Below are 21,580 nucleotides of genomic sequence, written 5' to 3'. Positions count from 1 at the left end.
CTTTATTACTGGTGATGCGTTTATCAAAGATAGTACTCTTGTCCATAGAGTCAGATCGCTATAAACACAGACTGATGAGGTCTTAGTGTGTTTTCCTGCTCGGATACCAATTGAAAAAGCGGGGGTCTAACACCACCACCCAATATTTCGCTTAGCAATCTGTATGGACAAACTCCAATATACTTTTTATGAGAATCAACTAGACAGTTAGACTCAATCAATAAAAACATATATCAACGAGTTTATATCTCAATTTCTCGATTTGATCTTGTAGGATCAGAATCTCGCAACAATAATGTCTCAACGAAATTATCAATGACAAAGCATAATAGCGTCGCAGAACAATTTCAGGAGGAATATAACAAATGATGTCAGCTAGGATCATGAGAAAGATGTGATGGTCCTGCGAAAATTAGAAAGATTGCGAAATTAACATTTGTAAGGTTGCGAGAATGTCGCAAGCCATATCCGAAAATAAAGTACAGATTAACTGTCATCTACTATGTATTTCCTTATAAATAGTCATTCGAGTTGTAAAGAGAGGGGAGATCTTTTTTGTGTAAGAAACAAGTAAACAGGAGAGAGAAAGTTTAGAGCAGAGATCATTCTTTAATCCTTTATATTTTCTTGTAAGAACATCCAAAGATTACTCAATAAAATTAAGAATATAAACCTAAAATGAGTTGATTAATGATAAAATCACATGAAAAATGTAGTGTAGGATTTCCTCCAACTACGTAATGGCGCTAGAAACAGGGATTGAAGATCGAAAGTTGAAGATTGTTGATTGAGAATATTCAAGTCAAGAAAGTGATTAAATAAATCAGTGAATCAGTTAAAAGAAATATGAATAGAATTAATGAAAATGGCAAAAGATTGGAGTGTAATATGATAACAAAAACGATGATTAATGGATTCCATGAAAACATCAAAGGAAGAATACATAAACGAAATTTTGAAGGAAGGAAAGTTATGGCGGTAGAAAAAACATCACCCTTGAAAGATTGGGAGAAGCAAAAAATTGCATTCATGGCGGAAGAAATACCAAAAGAAAATTTGAACCACACATCTCCGTTGGTCATCACAGTGCTTATTACACGAAGAGAGAAGGAGACAACAATAAAATCCACAGGAGAATGGATGTTGAACAGAACTTTAATCGATACAGGGAGTTCAATTGATATAATATTTTATCACGCATTCCGGGGAATGGGATTTAAAGATGAAGAAATGTCAAGTTCAACATATTTTGTTCACGGCTTTGGAAAATCCACAACAAAACCTAAAGAAGAGATAGTGGTGCGAATTCCACTTGGAGAAATCGAAACAAATGTAACGTTGTGCGTGGTGGATATGGAATCACCATATAATATTTTATTAGGAAGACCATGGATACATGCGATAAAAGTTGTGGTATCAACGTTGCATCAATGTATTAAATTCCCCACACCAAATAGAATAGGTGAAATCAGAGGAGATGTTGACAATGTGAAATTATGTCATCAGGTTGAAGTAAAGCATTATGAAGGACAAGCAAAAAAGAAGCAATTTCGCAGAAAATTGGCAAAGGACGCAAAGAAAGAAGAAGAATTTAGAGTATATATGATAAGGGCAAAAGAAGGCAAAGGAATACCCAGCGAAATTTCGGAAGAAGGAGAAGAGCCTATGAAAACAATAAAAGAACCAACACCAATGGGAGAACCTAAACCCAGTTACACTGCCGCAGAACCAACAAAAGAAATAAACGTTGGGACTATAAAGGAACCTCTAATATTGAGAATTGGAACCAAAATGGATAAGGAAGAAGAAGAAAGAACTGTAAACTTGTTTCCAGAATATAAAGATGTTTTCGCAGGAAGCATGGATGAGATACCGGGAATAGATCCATCAATTGCATGCCACAAGTTGGAGATTAACAAAAATGTGAGACCATTTAAACAGAGAATAAGAAGAATTGCAACAACTTACCATTCCCAAATAGAAGAAGAACTACATAAAATGCTTGATGCGGGAATCATAAGAGAAGCTAAATACCCAGAATGGATAGCGAATATGGTCATTGTCCCAAAGAAAAACAAAGGAATCAGGATTTGCATAGATTTCACTGATTTAAACAAAGCTTGCCCCAAAGATAGTTTTCCGTTACCAGATATTCCTCAAATGGTGAATCCGCAGCGGGAAACGATAGGGTATCATCTTTAGATGGATACAAAGGGTATAACCAAATCCCTCTCGCTGAAGAAGATCAAGAACATACTGCTTTCTTTGCCCCTAGAGGTTTATATTGTTACACGAAAACTTTGTTGGTTTGCGAAATGCGGGAGCGACATACCAAAGAATGGTAGAGAAGGTGTTCGCAAAATGGATACACAAACGTTAGAAGTATACGTGGATGACATGTTAGTAAAGAGTAAAGAAGCTAAAGACCATGTACAAGATTTAGGGAGATTTTTGAACAAATGCGGCAGTATAACATTAAATTGAATCCTGAGAAGTGTACTATTGGAGTTGCATCGGGAAAATTTTAGGCTACATTGTATCAAAGGAAGGAATACAGGTTGATCCAGAAAAAGTGCAAGCAGTTCGTGACATGCCAACACCAGCAACAATAAAAGATGTACAGAAGTTGAATGGGCTTCTAGCTTCGCTGGGGAGATTCATTTCGCGATCATCAGACAAATGCAAATATTTTTTCGATATACTCAAGAAGGGTGCAAATTTAAATGGAGTGATGAATGTGAAAAGGCTTTTCAAGGAATCAAAGAACATCTTATGAATACAACTATTTTACAAAAGCAGAAAGAGAAGAATTATTGATCTACCTTGCGACAACGTCGCATGCATTAAGTGTTGTGTTATTGCGAGTAGACGCAGGAGTGGAGAAACCCATTTATTACATTAGCAAAACTTTTAATACTGCCGAGAAGAATTACTCAAAGATTGAAAAGTTAATCTTAGCATTAGTTTATGCATCATTTAAGCTCCGCATATACTTTCAAGCACACAAGATAAAGGTATTAACAAAAGTACCAATTGAATCGGTGATGAAGAATTATAAAAGATCAGGAAGGGTGGAGAGATGGAATGCACAAGTAGGCCACTTCGATATTAAATATGAAATTTTGTCTTCACCAAAATCACAAGTTGTTGCGGATTTTTTGGCGTAATTTCCTTTAGAAGAAGATGAAGCAGTAGAAGAAATGATGGATGTAGAAGAAGAGCATGGAGATCCAAAAGATTTATTAACATAACCAAATAGATGGGAAATATTGGTAGATGGATCATCAAATGGAGAAGGAAATGGAGTTGGAATTGTTTTAATTTCGCCAGAAGGAATAAAGATGGCTTTTTCATTCAGGTTGGAATTTGCATCCACTAATAATGAAACATAATATGAAGCTGTGATACATGCCTTAAAATTCACAATAAAAATGAAACTAGAAAATTCCAGGATCACTAATGATTCGCAGCTAGTTATTCGCCAAATAAAAGGAGAGTATACTACAAATGAACCATCATTGAAGAAATACAAGAAGTTGGTTGAAGAATTGTCAGCGAAAATCCCAAAAATAAAATGGAGTCACATTTGAAGAAAGGATAATAGACTCGCAGACGCTTTTGCTTTCATCTCAAGCATGATGACAAATCCAACTGCGAGATGCATAAAAATACAAACACTTCTGTCACCATCAATCAATAAAGAAGAAGAAGATGTGGATGTGATGATAATAGATAATGAAAAAAAAGAATAAATAAATAATGTCGCAGACTGGAGAATGGAACTTCAAGCATATTTGGCGAAAGGAGAAACACCAAGAAATAGATTGGAAACACACAAGTTAAAAAGCTGAGCAACGAATTATGAATTAAGAGATGGGTTGTTATACCGAAAATCCTTTAGTGGACCATCACTCAGATGTTTGACACGAGAGGAAGGAGAAAATGTGCTAAAAATGTTACATAGTGGAGATGCTGGCAATCATAGTGGAGGAAGATCTTTGGCACATAGAGAAAAAATGCAAGGTTATTACTGGCCATACATGCATGAAGATGCAAAACAAATATCAAGACGTTGCGAAGATTGTCAGTGGCATGGAAAGAAAATACATGCACCAGGAGCACCATTGTCATCTTCAACCAGTGTATGGCCCTTTGGAAAATGGGGCTTAGACATTGTGGGGCCATTTTTACCAGGAACTGGACAAAGAAGATACTTAATAGTCGCAACAGATTATTTCACAAAGTGGGCAGAAGTGAAGACAGTACAACATATTCGCGACAAAGATGTTTTTACATTCATATTCGAAAATACCATTTGCAGATTTGGAATTCCTGCACAGTTGGTATCTGATAATGGGAAACAGTTTGAGGGGCAGAATATAGAAATGTTACTTAATGCATCCAACATAAAATGTGGAAAGTCAACTCCTTTGTATCCACAAGCTAACGGGCAAGTAGAAGCAACAAATAAAACAATTGCAGATATATTAAAGAAGAAATTGGAAGGAAATCACATAGCATGGTGCGAACAAATACATAATGCAGTATGGGCTTATAATACAACTAGAAGAGAAGCTACTGGAATGTCACCTTTTTGTTTAACATACGGAGTTGAAGCGGTGTTACCAACAGAAGTTGTTATTCCAACAACAAAAAGAGAAGCTTGGGAGAAAAATCTTAGTGCAAGATTGATTTTGAACAAACTTGATGAATTAGAAGAAATAAGAGAAAAAAACTTTACAACATATGGAGAATTATCAGCGAAGATTAGCTCGAGAATATAATAAACGTGTTAAAATACGCGAATTTCAACTAGGAGATTTAGTTCTGCGAGAAACACCAATATATCAACGAGAAAATGGTGGAAAATTAGCGAGAAAATGGGATGGACCTTACATCATTAAGGATATAGTTGGAACATGAGCTTATAGATTAATGGATCCAGAAGGAAGAGATGTTGGTCATAGATTAGACAGACCATAGAACAAGTTGTACTTCAAAAAATATTATCCGTAAGAAGCTTTGAGAAGTTATGGATTCTGAAAGAATAATTGCAAGATTACTCACGTCAAAATAAGATCATGATATGCGAAATTTTCGCAGAGATAATTACAGAACAATGACATAAAAGAATGGGGCGAACCTTTATGGCGTACACCTTAGTTCGCGAATAAAATTTCGCAAGAGGCAAATGTAAGACCTAAAGTACGTCATATTAGGGGGTACCTGTTGCATGGCTCAGGGAAAGGCTACACCGACACTGGAACCTGAGTCATGGAGATTTGGGGTCAATAAAGCCCATCCAGGAGAGGCACCTTGGATTCTCAGCTTAAGCATATGACTTAGGTTGGGCGACTAATGTAATAAGGACTCTCCCAAGTAGTGCAGAATCTGATCAAGGCGCCGAGGTACACGGTTGAGTCAAGAGTGCCGGGGGCGTTTGAAGCGTCCTTGCCATTCTTGACAAGTCTTGGCTTATACTGCATTCGGCCCGAAGAAAACCCCACTTAGGGTGCAGTCTTGTAACCATAAACCCTATAGGTAAAAGGGATAAGAGGCTGCGAAAACAACTGGTTGTTGTTAAGACTGGATGGGAGGAGCTAACCTTGTATGGTAGAAGTACGCCTCCTTGAAGGGGCAACCAGGGGGAAGATAATGGCGGCACCCTCCATTAGGGAGCTGATAAGTGTCTTAAGACGCAAATGTCATGAGGCTTATTATTCGCAAGGATATTAAGGCTTATCATATTTGTGCAACAATCCTGAAGAGGCAATAATACAAAAGAAAAAGATAAGACGAGATCAATGGGTTTTCGCATGAAAGTGCGAAGACGTCCTGCGATTTCGTCGCAAGACGACAATGTCATGGGGATTTATTTTCGCAAGAATATTTAGGCCTGTCATATTGTTGCAACATTCCTGAAGAGGCCATAATACAAAAGAAAAAGTTAAGGCAAGATCAATGGGTTTTTGCATGAAAGTGCAAGGACGTCCTGCGATTTTGTCGCAAAGACAAGAGGTGGCATAATAAGACCTTTAATTAGGAAGGAAAAATAAGACCACATGATGAAACAAAATATTTACAAGCATTCATAACAGATTATTTTTTGCAAGAAAGATAATGAGAGGCAAGTATGGGAATCAATACACAAGAAGCATTATCTTTCTCATCAACAAAATATTAAAAGGAAAAGTTGATTCCAAAGTTGGTAGAAAAATGTAATTCGCAAAAGTGATAAAAATAAGACAATTCAAGAAGACAAAGCTATATAGAGAGCTCAAGATTCAATATTAACTTCAGTAGCAGGAGATGACAAAAATTCTTCGCCAATATTCTCACAAGCCTCTCCTTCATTCGGGTTTTGATCTTCGCCGTGACTAGCATCTTTATTATCGCCAGTATTTACTTCTTCAGGAGAAATTTCTTTCTCATTTTGATTAACACCAGCAGATACTTCTTTAGAAGGAACCTCCTCTTCATTCTGATAGATAAATCTGTCTCCCACAGATAAACCTAAGAGTTTTGTTCCGTCTTTTGATAGAATCAAGGTGAACATGAACTAATTGATAACCCGAACTTATATTCCTGAAGAACAACCTAGTATTATCAATCACCTCACAATAATCTAAATCGTATGGTAGCTAAACTAGATATTGTGGAATCACAAACGGTGAGACGAAGATGTTTGTGATTTCTTTTTATCTTGCCCAATCAGAGATATAATATCATGTCAATTATTCAATTGAACTCGTACGATAGAAAATGGCAAGATCAGATCGCTCAACTACAACAGAAGTAGTTTCGTCTGGCTTCACAATCTCAATGAAGTCTTTCAGTCGTTAACCTACAGGGTCATCAGAAGAAACCTAAGGTTAAAGGAGAATCGACTCTAGCAAAACCAACTAGTATCATACAGGGGGTGTGTGGATTATTTTTTCCAGTTGCTAGATGTCTCCTTTATATAGTTCTCAAATCAGGGTTTGCAATCCAAGTTACCTTGGTAACAAAGCATTCAATATTCACCGTTAGATGAAAAACCTGATTTAACCAAGCTAATATCTTTCAACCGTTAGATCGAAACTTAGCTTGTCATACACAAATAAATGTATTTCATTTAGGTTTGAGTAACCGTACCTAAACGTGTACACTTAGTTGGTTCACAAATTGTTAACCAATGGTTAGCCATATGAGCACTTTCATATTAATTGTATTCATCTTCTTCACATAACTAGTTCAAATGACTCATAAGAACTAGTTGAAGAGTTGTTCAATTGCTTAGGTCTTTATGAATAGACACAGTTGAAACAAAATCGGTTTGATTCACTTGAATCAATTCATGAACAATATAGCCACGGTTTGCAAAGATTGCATTCCTTATTGATTTATTGTTTAAGTTCATGAACTTCTGATTTGAGAAATATAACCAGTTTGGGTACGCGTACGGGTACGTGTACCATAGCTACCGGATTTGAGTTTAGAAACTCAGCATGAATTTTCGGTTCGAAAACTTCCGTGGGTATGCGTACGGGTATGCGTACCTAAGGTGACTGGTTTAACAGTTTGCAAACTTACAAACTCAGCAGAAATTTTCAGTTCGAAAACTTCCGCTGGTACGCATACCCAACCTGTCTCCTGCACCAATACCGTATGCACACATATGCACACACTTGGTTTCCGGCACATGGATTTATACACTAATGTGCGAACACACTATATATGCTTATATCCATAGTTGGTTACGTAATCTAATCTCTACATTTCAATCATTGAAACATTCTTATATAATGTTATAACAGTCGTTATTCACAACTATGGTCATCAAAGCTATTTTCAAGATTGAAACGTCATCATGACTTTCGTCACGGATTAATTTAGCTGAACCAAACAGCGATGACGCTGGACGGTGGTCCCAACTGACGTGGACTGCTAATTTAGCTGCTAGATTAGCACTACCATAGGACTTAGGAAGTAGTCCTGGCTGACGTGGACGGCTAATCTAGCTGCTAGATTAACACCCACGCGACTAACTTAGTACATGCAAGTACTTGGGCAACGGATACGGTAATGCCCATATTCGTTTCGGTAAGTACCGGTGACACCCTACACCCCGACCTAGAGAGAGAAAACTCTTCAGCCATCTGCTGACGATACCGAGGAGGAAAAATAAGTGATTAAGAGTTTCGGAACTTCCGGATCTCGTCACTTTTGCTTTAGCGATACTGTCGGATCCTACTAGAACCCGTTCATTTCATCTGGTAAATTTCTTGATCTGAATGTCATCTGGATATTTGTGATTTGGTTTGATTTGCTACTTGAATTATTGTTATCAGCGAATGTAGTTAGGGTTTTCACATTGAAATTTAGAAATGTGGATGAATATGTATATAGGAATCTCTAAAGTATTTACCTTGAATCATATGCAATAAAATTAGCGACAACTATCAATTTTCCCCTACAGCCGTAATGGGAGCTGAAATGACTGCGAATTTCGATATCAGCAATTGGTTATCTTCATTGGCTTATGATCAATGGGCAGCACTTCCAGTTCCTGGGTCACGCCCATCGGCTCGTTACAAGGTACTTCTTCTTCTTTTTCAATGCAGAGTTTAGCCTGAAGCTTAGCCTGAATTTATGTTTTAAACTTAGATTATCACTCTACAGTTTTTATTTTGCATTTAGCATGCAGCTGAAGTTGCTGATGGGAAACTATATATTACTGGAGGAAGTCGCAATGGACGATATCTTTCTGATATTCAGGTATCAGACATGTATTTCCCATTTTTTTTTTTATTTTTTTTTTTGCTTCATGTAATAATAGGTTAGTATTGCAGGTACTTGATCTTAGATCTTTGGTGTGGTCGAAACTGAAAATACACATGGATCAATTCTCTGATCAACTGGTTGACAACAGTGTTCAGGAAGCCCTACCTGCCACATCAGGTCACAGCCTGGTAAGCATTTCAACACTTCTACGAAAGATGTGTTATTCCCCTGAGCTCCCTGGTTCTCTTATTTTTGCGTCTAATAATTTTCTCCACCCATTGCCTCTCCATTATGTAATGCCTTCGACAGGTCAAGTGGGGAAGCAGGCTTCTTCTTCTAGGTGGACATTCAAAAGAGTTATCCGAAGTCGTAACTGGTTTGTACTTGAGCCACGTTTATTCTTCTATCTAATTGTCTCATAATATTTACCTTCTTATTGGGTTTATGCTTATACCTGGAATATCTGTAGTCCGGTCAATTGACCCGGAGACCCTCAATTGTTGCATCATGAAGACTTCAGGAAAAGAACCGGTAATTCACCCAATTTACTTAGTTCATGTCTGGTGTTAGTATTCACATTTCTCTTAAATGAAAATGTTGATTCTGATCAATATGTATTCTTTCTCAGATTGCTCGTGGAGGGCAATCTGTAACACTAGTTGGTTCTAGATTGATAATGTTTGGTGGAGAAGACAGTAGCAGGCGTTTACTAAATGATATCCATATTCTTGACCTGGAAACTATGACTTGGGATGTAGCGGAGACATCGTATGTCACTGTACATCTGTTTTATCACCTACCAACTCCAGTCTTTGATTTGGAGAAGTTTAATCTTTCTTTTGGTTTTACAGTCAGACACCTCCATCTCCGAGATTCGACCACACAGCAGCCATACATGCAAATCGATACCTTCTAATTTTTGGTGGCTGTTCTCACTCGGCGTGTTTCAGTGATCTACACATATTGGATTTACATACTGTAAGTCAACCAAATTATATTTGATACGAAGATCAACATTCTAAAACCTTCCAGATTTCATAGTTGGTAAACAAATTCACAACTATAAGTCTTGAACATGTTCCAACATAGTCATAGCAAAACAAGACACATAAATTAGAGATAGTCTTGGATCATGTTGATTCTGTCTGTTAGTTCAATTCTGAATTCCTTGTTGCTTGATCGCTCAAACTAATGAGATATTCGCATGGTGCAGTTGGAATGGTCCCAACCACACATTGAGGGTGATCTCGTGACTCCTAGGGCAGGTCATGCTGGTATCACCATAAATGAGGATTGGTACCTAGTCGGTGGTGGAGATAATAGAAGTGGTAAGATAAAAAGTTAGATTCAGGCATGGCTATACATTTGTTTCTACCTCTTTGTGGATTAATTTGATTCTTGTTCTCAGGTGTTTCGGATACCCTCATGCTAAACATGTCGAAGCTTGTATGGTCAGTGGTTACAAGTGTAGAGGAACGGGATCCACTTGCGAGCGAGGTTTCTTATATGCTTTGTTGCTTTTTTTAGGTTCTCAATAGGGTTATTCGGCACTGTAATTTCTTGATGTGTTGTGTTCTGTAGGGGCTGACTGTTTGCTCTGAAATAGTAAATGGAGAGAAAGTTCTGGTTGCCTTTGGAGGATACTACGGGAAATATAACAATGAGGTACACAATATATTAGAGGTCTTACCTGAAAGAATGTTTGATTGAAGTTGTGTGGCTATTGAGGTCCTATGTAATATATGTGCGTTCTCCATGGTGTCTATATTGCGGGCATTCCTCTGCTTGAGTTCCCAATGAACTCCGCAGTGCGTGTAATTGAAGCTATATCTCTCGTTATTGATCCAAGTTTCTCTGCTGCCAACACACTGCAGGTGTATGTCTTGAGAACCAAACCCAAAGATTTATCAAGGCCTAGGATTTTTCAATCACCTGCAGCAGCTGCAGCAGCAGCTTCTGTTACTGCTGCATATGCTTTGACTAGTAGTGGCGAAAGGAAGATCGATATCAGAAAAAAAGAAGATGCAACTTTCCAAGAAACGGAAGTTGGAACGTCGCCGCAAGATTTCACAGTTGGGTTTAACCTAATTGCAGCAGAAAAAATGACGTTAGAGTCTTCACTAACAGAAATAAGAACACAGAACTATAAGTTCAAGGATGATCTTGCTGAGATTAACAATACTTATGAAGATTTATCCAAGGTATTATTTGTTAGTTCATAATATGATGGTTGAACACCATCCAATGTTCTAGCCTCTCATCGTCTGAATTTTCTTATTGAAGGAACTACTCTCCGTTAAAGGTCAACTAGAAGCTGAAACATCAAGATGTGTCAATCTGGAGGTTGTTTCTTTTTGTCTTTGTCTTTGCATTTGTTGTTTCCTTCTTTAATTTGTATTTGATTTTAGTTATTTGGAATGGTTGAGAAGCTGATTTCCTGACATATTGGTTCATTCAGGCCCAAATTTCAGAACTGCAAAATAGGCTGGAGGCATTGCATTCGATAGAGGATGAGTTGCAAGTGTTAAGGAACCAGAAATCTGCCTTTGAGCGAGATATGGAGTTCACTACCGAGGGGACAATGCAGAAACAAAATTCCGGTGGAGTTTGACAGTGGATTGCAGGAGCTCCACGCAGCTCATAAAGTACTAGGATTCAAAGCTTGAAATGAGGAGTTGTGCAATATTCTATAGCACCCAGGCCCAGCAAAATTTTCCTGCTGGCAAAATTATATATGCTTAAAACTTGACATCATTTGGAAAAAAATACTAGGTCACAGTATAGAAGATAAGAAAATATGTGTTGAAATATAAAACACTGCGATTCTTCAGCAAGTTTCAGATGTTGTAGGAAGAATTATACGAGTTTTGTTGTGCCATTTTATATACTTGCTTGTTGGAAGTTTACCTGTAGTAAATTTATCACATGTCAAAGCTATTGATTTCATTATTTTTTTCTTCTCCTGTTCAAACTTGTTGTATCTCGATTTGGATAAATTATAAATTTGCTCCTCTCCTTTTATACGTCTTGTTGTTGTTTTACTTTTTGAGCCAGTCTCAGATTAGCAACTATTTATGCCTTCTCTTTAAGTTAGTCTCTGGTACACCTGCACTTTTATGGATATGTTGAAAAAAAAAATAATAGAGTTAGAAAATGTTGTTTGTATCAACCACTCCTATATTTCTAATTATTAACCTATACTCGTATTTGCTATTGTTTACGGCTTCCAATTCTGCAGCAAAAGTTTACTAGAGCCTGACTACCAAATTTACTTGGTATCTGTTCCGGTTTCTCCAGTCTCCACCAAGGTTTGAAAAACACTTGTTTTTTCCAAAAAGACACCCATTAAAACGGTCACACCTATATACCGTGGCCGTGAGGGTTCCCGAACCCCGTGCCTATATAATGCCGATAAATAGGAAATAACGACAGTTTTTTTGGACCGTTTTTCTAAAATTGAATTTTACGTTTTTTCCATCTAAATAACATTTTAACGTAAATATTTTAGACCATTTTTCCCGTTTTCACGTCAGTTATAACCGGTTTTGGTTGGACATGTTTTTGTTTGTTGCACATCTAATGTGCTTGCCTCTCCCCATCCCTTAAAATAACGCCGAACTATTTCTTGGCTCGCAATGATATGTCAGTCGAGGTTAAGTTGGAAAAAAAGAAAAGAATAAATCGTGTTTTCTTTTTCGATTTGTCAACATTTCGTGCGAAATCGTTAAATTTCTGAATGGCAGTAGTTTCATGTCATGTCGGCAGGATTTATTTACGTTCTCAGTGAGAAATTCTTTTTTTGCACACTCACTCAACAACTTTGACTGGGAATACGTGGAAAATAAGTATCCCCAGCCCAAGTAATACGCGATGGCTAGATCTTCTGGGTCGTACAGAAAGCGTTCAAATGTGCCCATCTCAAGTTTTCGAATATAAATTTTGTCTTCACTTCCCAGGGTCCAACTGTGAAGGCACGTTAGATGTGATTCGTAGAGAAGTTCATTATTCATTATGCCTCTCTGTACAATCTTGACAAACATGTCGAACTGGGGTATCCTCAGGTCAAGCAACGACCTGATCAGGGTCGTACAGAACTGTGATTTTCCCTTGCTAAAAAATCCGAAACATACTCATAGGGATAAAGGTCATACAAGTTTGCACAATGCACAGTTCAACATGTAGTTGCAGGAAATCCCACACTACACCCCTCATATGATTTCATTATTAATCAACTCATTTTTAGGTTTACACTCTTAATTTTATTGATCAATCTTTGAATGTTCTTACAAGAAAAGATAAAGAAATCAAGAATGATCTCTGCTCTAGACTTTCTCTCTCTTATTTACTTGTTTCTTACTCAAAAAAGATATCTCCCTCTCTTTACAACTCGAACGACTATTTATAAGAAAATACATAGTGGATGACAGCTAATCTGTCCTTTATTTTCGGGTATGGTCTGCGACATTCTCGCAACCTTACAAATGTTAATTTCGCAAACTCTCTAATTTTCGCAGGACTATCATATCTTTCTCGTGATCTTAGCTGACGTCATTTATTTCAACATTTCTGAAATTGTTCTGCGACGCTGTTGTGCTGTGTCATTGATAATTTCGCTGAAACATTGTCATTGCGAGATTCTGATCATACATCTTGCCTCTTCTCATATCTTCTCTGCAAAGTAGAAAATGATGTGAGAAATGCCGCAGTTGTTCATATTTTCATATTCTGCATTTATCACACGTATTCTTTCTTCCATTTGTTTCTTGACACGTCTTCTGTAACCGCTACTTTTCAACCGCTCACGTCTCTTCGTCTTAATGATGTTTATTTCTTCGAGTAAAAAAAATCTCCTTTATATACTTTTCTTACTCTTCTTTCCACTTTTCTTTTTACTTTCTCTTCTATTTTTATTCTCTCATCTCTGCAACTCTGTTATTCTTCTGCAAGTTCTGTTGCTGTAATTTTTTCCTCCTTCAATCCTCTTACTTTTTATTCATTCCCATACTTTATATTCAAACATGGCTCCAAGTGGTCATAGATATGAGAAGAATTTACAAAATGTTCAAAAAGATCTTGCTGATAAAGGTTTCACACTCTCCACCATTCCTGGTGAAAATGCCAAATCAATTCTTTCTATCAAACTTTTCTCTGATCAGTATTGTGATGATCAATCAATCATAATTTCGCTAGGTCAGATTCTCGCAGGTCTCCCTATTCCTCTTTATAACCCAGATCTTCCTTTATTTTATGAAATTCTCGCTCACTCGGGATTTTCGCGAGCTATCTTCCAACTGAGTGGGGACTGTATCCGTATGATGCTAGAGTTCGCTAATCGTGGTGCAGGTAGAGGATCTCTGTACTCCAAAGCACTTAGGGATCCTAAATTCGCAAACCTAGAGATAGTTGCTGAGAAACACACAGTAGCGAATTTCTTTGAGAACTATGAACTTATCTCCATGAAGAAAGAGAATACTCGCTGGGGTATTCGCTTAAAAAGGAAAGATAACATTGACGAAGCCAAAATTCTCATGCAAGATATTGACTGGCATTCTGGTAAAAACACAACTCCCCGCCAATCCAAAGATGATAAATGGTGTGTTTTTCCTTTAATGCTAAAAGGACCCTACATTGCTGGGTCAAATGTTCTTCCTGCGAATCTCGCTGCTTATCAACCTTGGGTTTTCTCTTGGCCCGAGAAGGACAAAGAGGTATGTTTCTTCCCATTTAACTCACTTTATATTTCTTTATTGATTTTTATTATTCTGTTCGCTAACTCTTGCGACATTCCGCAGATCCAAAAACTGAAAGATAGTTATAACAGGACTGGGAAATCTAGTACTCTGTTAGCTCTTCGCTCATACACAGATGAGGTAAGAAATTTTCTCTTATGATTTTAAATTTTCTTCAATTTTCTCTTATGATTTTAAACAGTATACTGTTACTTCCATGCTTCCATTTCTTATTTCTATCTGTGTGTGAAGATTATTGCTGAAGTAGAAGAATCTGCCGATGTTGCGAAGATTGGTGATAAAGGTAAAGGTGCTCTTCGCAGGGAAAAATCAACTGGTCCTCCTCCAAAGAAAAGGAAAGTTCGTTCTTCTTCTCCTTCAAATATTCCTCCTCACGAAAATTCCGAAAGTGACAAGGGTGATGAGGACAACGATGATCTTGCTGCAAGTGAAGATTCTCCACCTGAAAAGCTCTCGCTACCCTTTGCGATGTCCCTTTACTGGATGGTGATAGCTCTCTTCGTGGAGTTTCTAGATCAGTGACTCCCGACTTCTTGCATTCTCTCAATAGTCTGGTATACTTTTATCCTTTTACTTCTTCATTGTTATAACTCAAAATTTCTTTCTATATTAATATTTTTTATATTTTTTCGCAGGCTGGAAAAGCTTCTTTTGTTGTTGCCTCAGATCTAGAGAGAAGACGCAAAAATCTTGAAAAGAAGAATCTTCAATTTCGCAAAAAGAATGAAGAATTGGAAGCTGAAGTTAAAGGTCTTCGCGAGAAAAATAGACAATTAGAAATTGATTCTTCTTCGTATAAGAACAAAATCTCTAGTCTTCAGCAAGCTAATAATCATCTTTACGGTATGTTACTTTTCTCTTTTCCCTTTATTCATTCATCATGTTTTTTTTTTATCTTATTTAAATGATCCTTTTTGCAGACATTTATGATCTTTCTGATGAAGCTACCCTTCTTCGTTCATTTCCTAATGCCTTGGATAATGATACCCTTCTTGAGCGTCTTAACAATTCCTTAAATAGCTTCTCAAATGATAGAATTTCATCTCTTTCTCTAAATGAGCTTAGATCTAAATTTCGCCTCTTAGAAATTGATCATAGATCTAGTTTAGGCTTAGCCAACCGATTTAAGTGTCTCTTTCTTGATTCTAAAGAGAAAACCAATGAGTTAAGAACCAAAATTAGCGGTCTCATAGATGATAAGGATCGTATCTCTGATCAAGGTGCCAAGGCTTTGGCGAAATTCCAAGAGGCTCTTCTTGAAGTTCAACCTGAACGAGATGAAGCTAACCGCAAGAATATCGAACTCTGCGAAAGGGAAAATCAAATTCGTTCTCGTCTTCTTATAAGTAGTGAGGATGAATTTGTTTGGGCTGCGAAAATCTTAGATGATGCTAGAAAAGATTTAGGTGTAAATGTTAGTCTCCAAGTTGGGCATACAACCTTGATTAGAGATATGATTTCTGACAGAGAAGGTTACTAACTGCTCTTCTTTACTAATCTTTTGCTTCTTATGAATTCTCATCAAGTTAATAATTGATTGTCTTTTGCTCGCAGATTCTGAAAATAGATATCGTGAAAAGATTGAAGAACTTGAAGCTGAAAAGGAGGAACTCGCAAAGAATCTTTCTTCTCGCAACGACAAGTATTCTAGATTAAAGAATCAAATCAAGATCACTGTTGCGAATTTTAAGAATGATACTATGCATTTTCGCAATCAAACTATCCAAATGGTTTGTGACGATCATAATATCCCACATTCTGATTATCCTTGTCTTTTGGAAGAAATCCCACAGAATACTCCCAGTTTGATTATCTCTGATAACAAAGCTGACGATGAAGAATCTGATAGTGATGGAAGTTCTGATGGTGATGAAGATTCTGACGCAGACGAAGAAGGGAACAAGTCTGATGAAGATAATGAAGGATTAAATAAGAAGTAGTCTTTATTTCTTTTTTCGATTCTTTGTAATACTTGTACATTTTTCTCTTCTTTCTGTATATTTGTGTTTCTTTCATTTTGACCTGCATTAATTAAAACAATTCTTCTTTGTAATACAGTTAATCAATATAATCATTAATTTGAATCTTTGAGTAAATCTATCATATGGAGACAAATAACATTTTCAATTTCATACATTCCCATACTTGCCTCTGTTATTTGAATCCAAATGAGAGATTTCATAAAAAAATTCTTATTGTATAACTTCGTAATCTTATGCGAAGTGAATTTTGTTTCTTTTCAAAATCTCATTCCTGTGTGGTCTTATTTTTCCTTCCTAATTAAAGGTCTTATTATGCCACCTCTTGTCATTGTGACAAAATCGCAGGACGTCCTTGCACTTTCATGGAAAAACCCATTGATCTTGCCTTAACTTTTTCTTTTGTATTATGGCCTCTTCAGGAATGTTGCGACAATATAACATGCCTAAATATTCTTGCGAAAATTAAGACCCATGATATTTTCGTCTTGCGAAGAAATCGCAGGACGTCTTCGCACTTTCATGCGAAAACCCATTGATCTCGTCTTATCCTTTTCTTTTGTAGTTTTGCCTCTTCAGGATTGTTGCACAAATATGACAATCCTTAATATCCTTACGAATAAAAAGCCTCATGACATTTGCGTCTTAAGACACTTATCAGCTCCCTAATGGAGGGTGCTGCCCTTATCTCCCCCCTGGTTGCCCCTTCAAGGAGGCATACATCTACCATACAAGGTTAGCTCCTCACATCCAGTCTTAACAACAACCAGTTGTTTTCGCAGCCTCTTATACCTTTTACCTATAAGGCTTATGGTTACGAGACTGCACCTTAAGTGGGATTTTCTTCAGGCCGAGTGCAGTATAAGCCAAGACTTGTCAAGAATGGAAAAGCACGCTTCAAACGTCTCTGGCACTCTTGACTCAACCATGTACCTCGACGCCTTGATCAGATCTGCACTCCTTGGGAGAGTCCTTATTACCTTAGTCGCCCAACCCAAGTCATATGCTTAAGCTGAGAATCCAAGGTGCCTCTCCCGGATGGGCTTTATTGACCCCAAATCTCCATGACTCAGGTTATGGTGGCGGTGTAGCCTTTCCCTGAGCCATGCAACAGGTACCCCCTAGTATGACGTACTTTAGGTCTTACATTTGCCTCTTGCGAAATTTTATTCGCGAACTAGGGTGTACGCCATAAAGGTTCGCCTCTTTCTCTTTTGTCATTTTTCTCTGAATTTCGCAATCTCAATTTTGCACTGGTGGAAAGTTGAAGCTATACCTGGAATCCCATGTAGCCAAGGTCGACCAATTAAGCATTGTAGGGAGATTTTACATCAACGACACAGAATAAGATTTCAGAAGATATTCCCTTCAATGGAATTCACATAGTAACCTCCCCTTTAGGCTTGTTAGCAGTACCATTAAAACCATATATCTTATATGTTGATGGTATAAGATTATCATCTCTTCCACCCATGGTTTTATAAGTATGATAAAATAAGATGTTCACAGAGCTTCCAGTATCGATTAGAATTCTGTTGATTGCTCATGAATCTTCAGCTTCATCATCCTCATCTTCTTTCGGTTTTGGATTAATTACTAATTTTACTACCAATGGATTTTCATGCACCTCTTCTCCTTCGGGAATTTCTTCTGCAGTAAAAGAAATGATCTGTTTCTGCCATTCCTCTAGTGGCGAGATTTTCGCAATATTCATAATTTCTCTTCCATCATTATCTCTTGCGAACACCCTACTCAAAATATTATCATGAAAATATTCAATTGTCTTATATGAATGCACGATAGAGTGACAGAATAGTTTTTTTGCTTTTGCACCAACTTCTGTGAAGAATGTTTCTTTCTTTTTCATCGTATTCACTTTGTGATGTTCTGGTGGTGGTGGTGGTGGCAGTGGTTGAGATTGTGGATGCCCTACCAGAAAGTCGTTTAGTTTTCCTTGATCTATCATTCTCAAAATAATTCTTTTTACATTTCTGCAATCATTTGTGGTATGTCCATGAAAATGATGATAAGAACAAAACTCATGACTTTTGTGGTTTGGAGGTGGTTCCGTTCCCATGTTCCATGGTGTTGGTATATTCTCCATCAAGATTATAGCTTCCCATATCTTCTCCACACTTGCATTTAGAGGTGGCATCTTGATTTCTTCCCATACTACCTTGTGACCTCCTTGTCCTCTATTATAGTTTTGTCTTTGACCTCCATAAGTTTCTTGCAGTTGATCGAGTCTTTGAATCTTGTTATTTCCTCCACGATTGTAGAAATTTCTTTCTCTTTCATACTCTTCTTGATCTCGTCTTCCCATAGCTACCAGTTTCTGTTGATTGTTACTTGTCACCTTCTCTTGTTGTACTTGCGAAGTATTCGCCACTGTGTTTATTAGCTTGGGTAATAAGCTTGCATTCGCTGTTTGTGAGCTGGTATTCGCAACTGGATATGATTCCATTTCATTTTGCATTTCCTCTAGAGCAATGTATTCTTCTTGAAGTTCTCGCAATTCAGTCATTGTGATCGTATTCTTGACTCTGAAAATTTGGACATACAATAGGTTTGTTGCAAACATAACATTGATAAATGATAATATAAGATATCTCTCATCTACACGGCCAGCCATTTCGCTACGCATAGTTCTCCATCTTTTAGTCAGGTGTTTCAAACTTTCGCCAATCCTTTGTTTTAATCCAAACACATCTTCTATACCAGGTCGCGAGGAATTATTACTTATATATGCCCCCAAGAACGTAGTCTGCACATGATTGAAGGAGGTTATTGTGTTCTTTGGTAGACCTTCAAACCATTTTAACGCCTCTCCTGTTAAGCTGGATGCGAAATATTTGCACAATACGGTATCGTGATTTTCCCATTGTAACATGCACCTCACATAGGCTTTAATGTGTTGAATTGCACAAGTTGTTCCATCAAAAATGCTGGTTAATGCGGGAAAATTGCATTTCGGAGGTATTCCTCCTAATTGTACTTCCCTTGTAAATGGAGTTTTCGCAGCTTCTTATATTGCTTCATCCAATTGTCTTCTGCCTACTACTCCTCTATTATTTAGCATTCCTCTCATTTCTTCTAATTCTTTCAAGATTTATTTATTTACACCTGAATCTTGATCCATTGGTCTCTTTAATTTCGCCTCTCTTCTTCTGCGTTCATGTCTATCTTCTCTATCTTGAATTCGCATATGATGATGCCTTTCATTTTCCCCTCCATGATTTTGTTCATTTCTTATCAATTTAATTCGCTGTCTTTCATCCATCCTCTTTACTCTATCATACTCCTCATTGAGATTACCGTTATTCCGGTTTTGTGTACGTCTTCTTTCTCGATTGTCATGATTGTTCTGGCGAATTGTCTCCTGAAGCTCTTGTTCTTCCATTTCCGTTCTCAATCTTTCACGTTCGCAGATTAAACGTGCTTGTTCAGCATAATGTCTTTCAATTTCTTCTTCAATTTCCTGTTGATATCTTTGAGTTTCTCTCACATGTAAAATTCTTCTTCCTTCCTCTCGATTTCCTTCGCCATCTTGGTCATTTCGTCCTTGATGTTGTCCGTTCTCTTGATTTCCACCATTTTTCCCATCATCAAAAGTTTCATTTTGTGGAACATAACGATCATCAGCTCTTTCTCTATTTTCGCGATATTCTTCATTAGGATTTGATATTTCTTTTTGAATATTGTTTCCAGCATTGATTGTGGGTGAGTTTCGCCTCATTTCTCTTCTAGTCGATCTTGAATATGATTTTGTAATACATCTCGATCTTCTATTCTATAGTCTTATATTCTCCATCCTTAATTCATGATTTTTCCTTGTTAAATTTGCACGTTCTTCTGCCTCAGCTCTTCTTTCTTCATGTATTCTTCGTCTCAACGTTTCTAACGCTCCAATTTCCTCATCTCCATGAATTATTCCTTCATATGTTTCTTGATTTCTCTCTTCCTGTATATAATTTCTGTTTTGTTGCTCTCCTTCTACTTCTTCTGCCGAATTTGATTGCCAAGTGTGTATGCCCACCCTATCATAATCTGTATTCCTCCCTTGAACTAGTGTTTGTTGAATTGGTGGTTGAATTTGATTTTCTCTATTACTTCTCATTCTAGTAGATTCTCCCATTTCACTTCTTTCTCTTCCAGCAATTCTTTTGCTTCTTCTAACAGTAGTCGGTTGTTCGGATGTATTTCTTCTTCTAACCATTTCTTCAATGTTAACAATATTGCAAGAAATTATGGAAAATTCTTAATCAATCACTCTAAATTTTCACAAATCTCAATATCAATCTTCAGCTTTTTCTAAAATAATCTTCAACACCTCCCTGTTTCTAGCGCCATTATGTAGTTGCAGGAAATCCTACACTACACCCCTCATATGATTTCATTATTAATCAACTCATTTTTAGGTTTACACTCTTAATTTTATTGATCAATCTTTGAATGTTCTTACAAGAAAAGATAAAGAAATCAAGAATGATCTCTGCTCTAGACTTTCCCTCTCCTATTTACTTGTTTCTTACTCAAAAAAGATCTCTCCCTCTCTTTACAACTCGAACCACTATTTATAAGGAAATACATAGTGGATGACAACTAATCTGTCATTTATTTTCGGGTATGGTCTGCGACATTCTCGCAACCTTACAAATGTTAATTTCGCAAACTCTCTAATTTTCGCAGGACTATCATATCTTTCTCGTGATCTTAGCTGACGTCATTTATTTCATCATTTCTGAAATTGTTCTGCGACGTTGTTGTGCTGTGTCATTGATAATTTCGCTGAAACATTGTTATTGTGAGATCCTAATCTTACACAACATGTTCCAATGTATCCCCAAATGTGAATGAGTTGCATCTATGCAGGGGTAACTTCAAGTTCATAACCACGTTATGCCTTGAAAAGTCAGTGGTCTCCCCATGAGATTGGAAGAAGTAGCAGCCGTGGTTGAAATGACAATATCTCTTATCCCTAAGTTCTCTAACTTGTAGAATAAGGATTCGATATTTTCTTGACAGAGAATGGATAGTAGAATAGTAAATGGTGATGACAAGCTTAGTAGCGAACCTTATGTATCTTTC

General features: G+C 37.1%; 1 protein-coding gene across 1 annotated transcript; it reads left to right on the top strand.

The window, feature by feature from the left end:
• Window positions 1–8,463: 8,463 nt before the first annotated feature.
• LOC113313230 (acyl-CoA-binding domain-containing protein 4-like) lies at window positions 8,464–11,786 on the top strand. Its single transcript, XM_026561971.1, has 13 exons — window positions 8,464–8,577; window positions 8,680–8,757; window positions 8,832–8,951; window positions 9,073–9,139; window positions 9,233–9,294; window positions 9,392–9,531; window positions 9,615–9,741; window positions 9,977–10,091; window positions 10,172–10,260; window positions 10,345–10,428; window positions 10,638–10,964; window positions 11,047–11,106; window positions 11,222–11,786. The coding sequence occupies exons 1-13, from the start codon at window positions 8,464–8,466 to the stop codon at window positions 11,372–11,374; spliced, it is 1,536 nt and encodes a 511-aa protein (XP_026417756.1). The 3' UTR covers window positions 11,375–11,786.
• The last annotated feature ends 9,794 nt before the right edge of the window (window positions 11,787–21,580 follow it).

Source organism: Papaver somniferum, chromosome 9, assembly GCF_003573695.1.
Source record: "Papaver somniferum cultivar HN1 chromosome 9, ASM357369v1, whole genome shotgun sequence".
NCBI lineage: Eukaryota > Viridiplantae > Streptophyta > Magnoliopsida > Ranunculales > Papaveraceae > Papaver > Papaver somniferum.
This window is presented reverse-complemented; position numbering and strand designations above follow the sequence as displayed.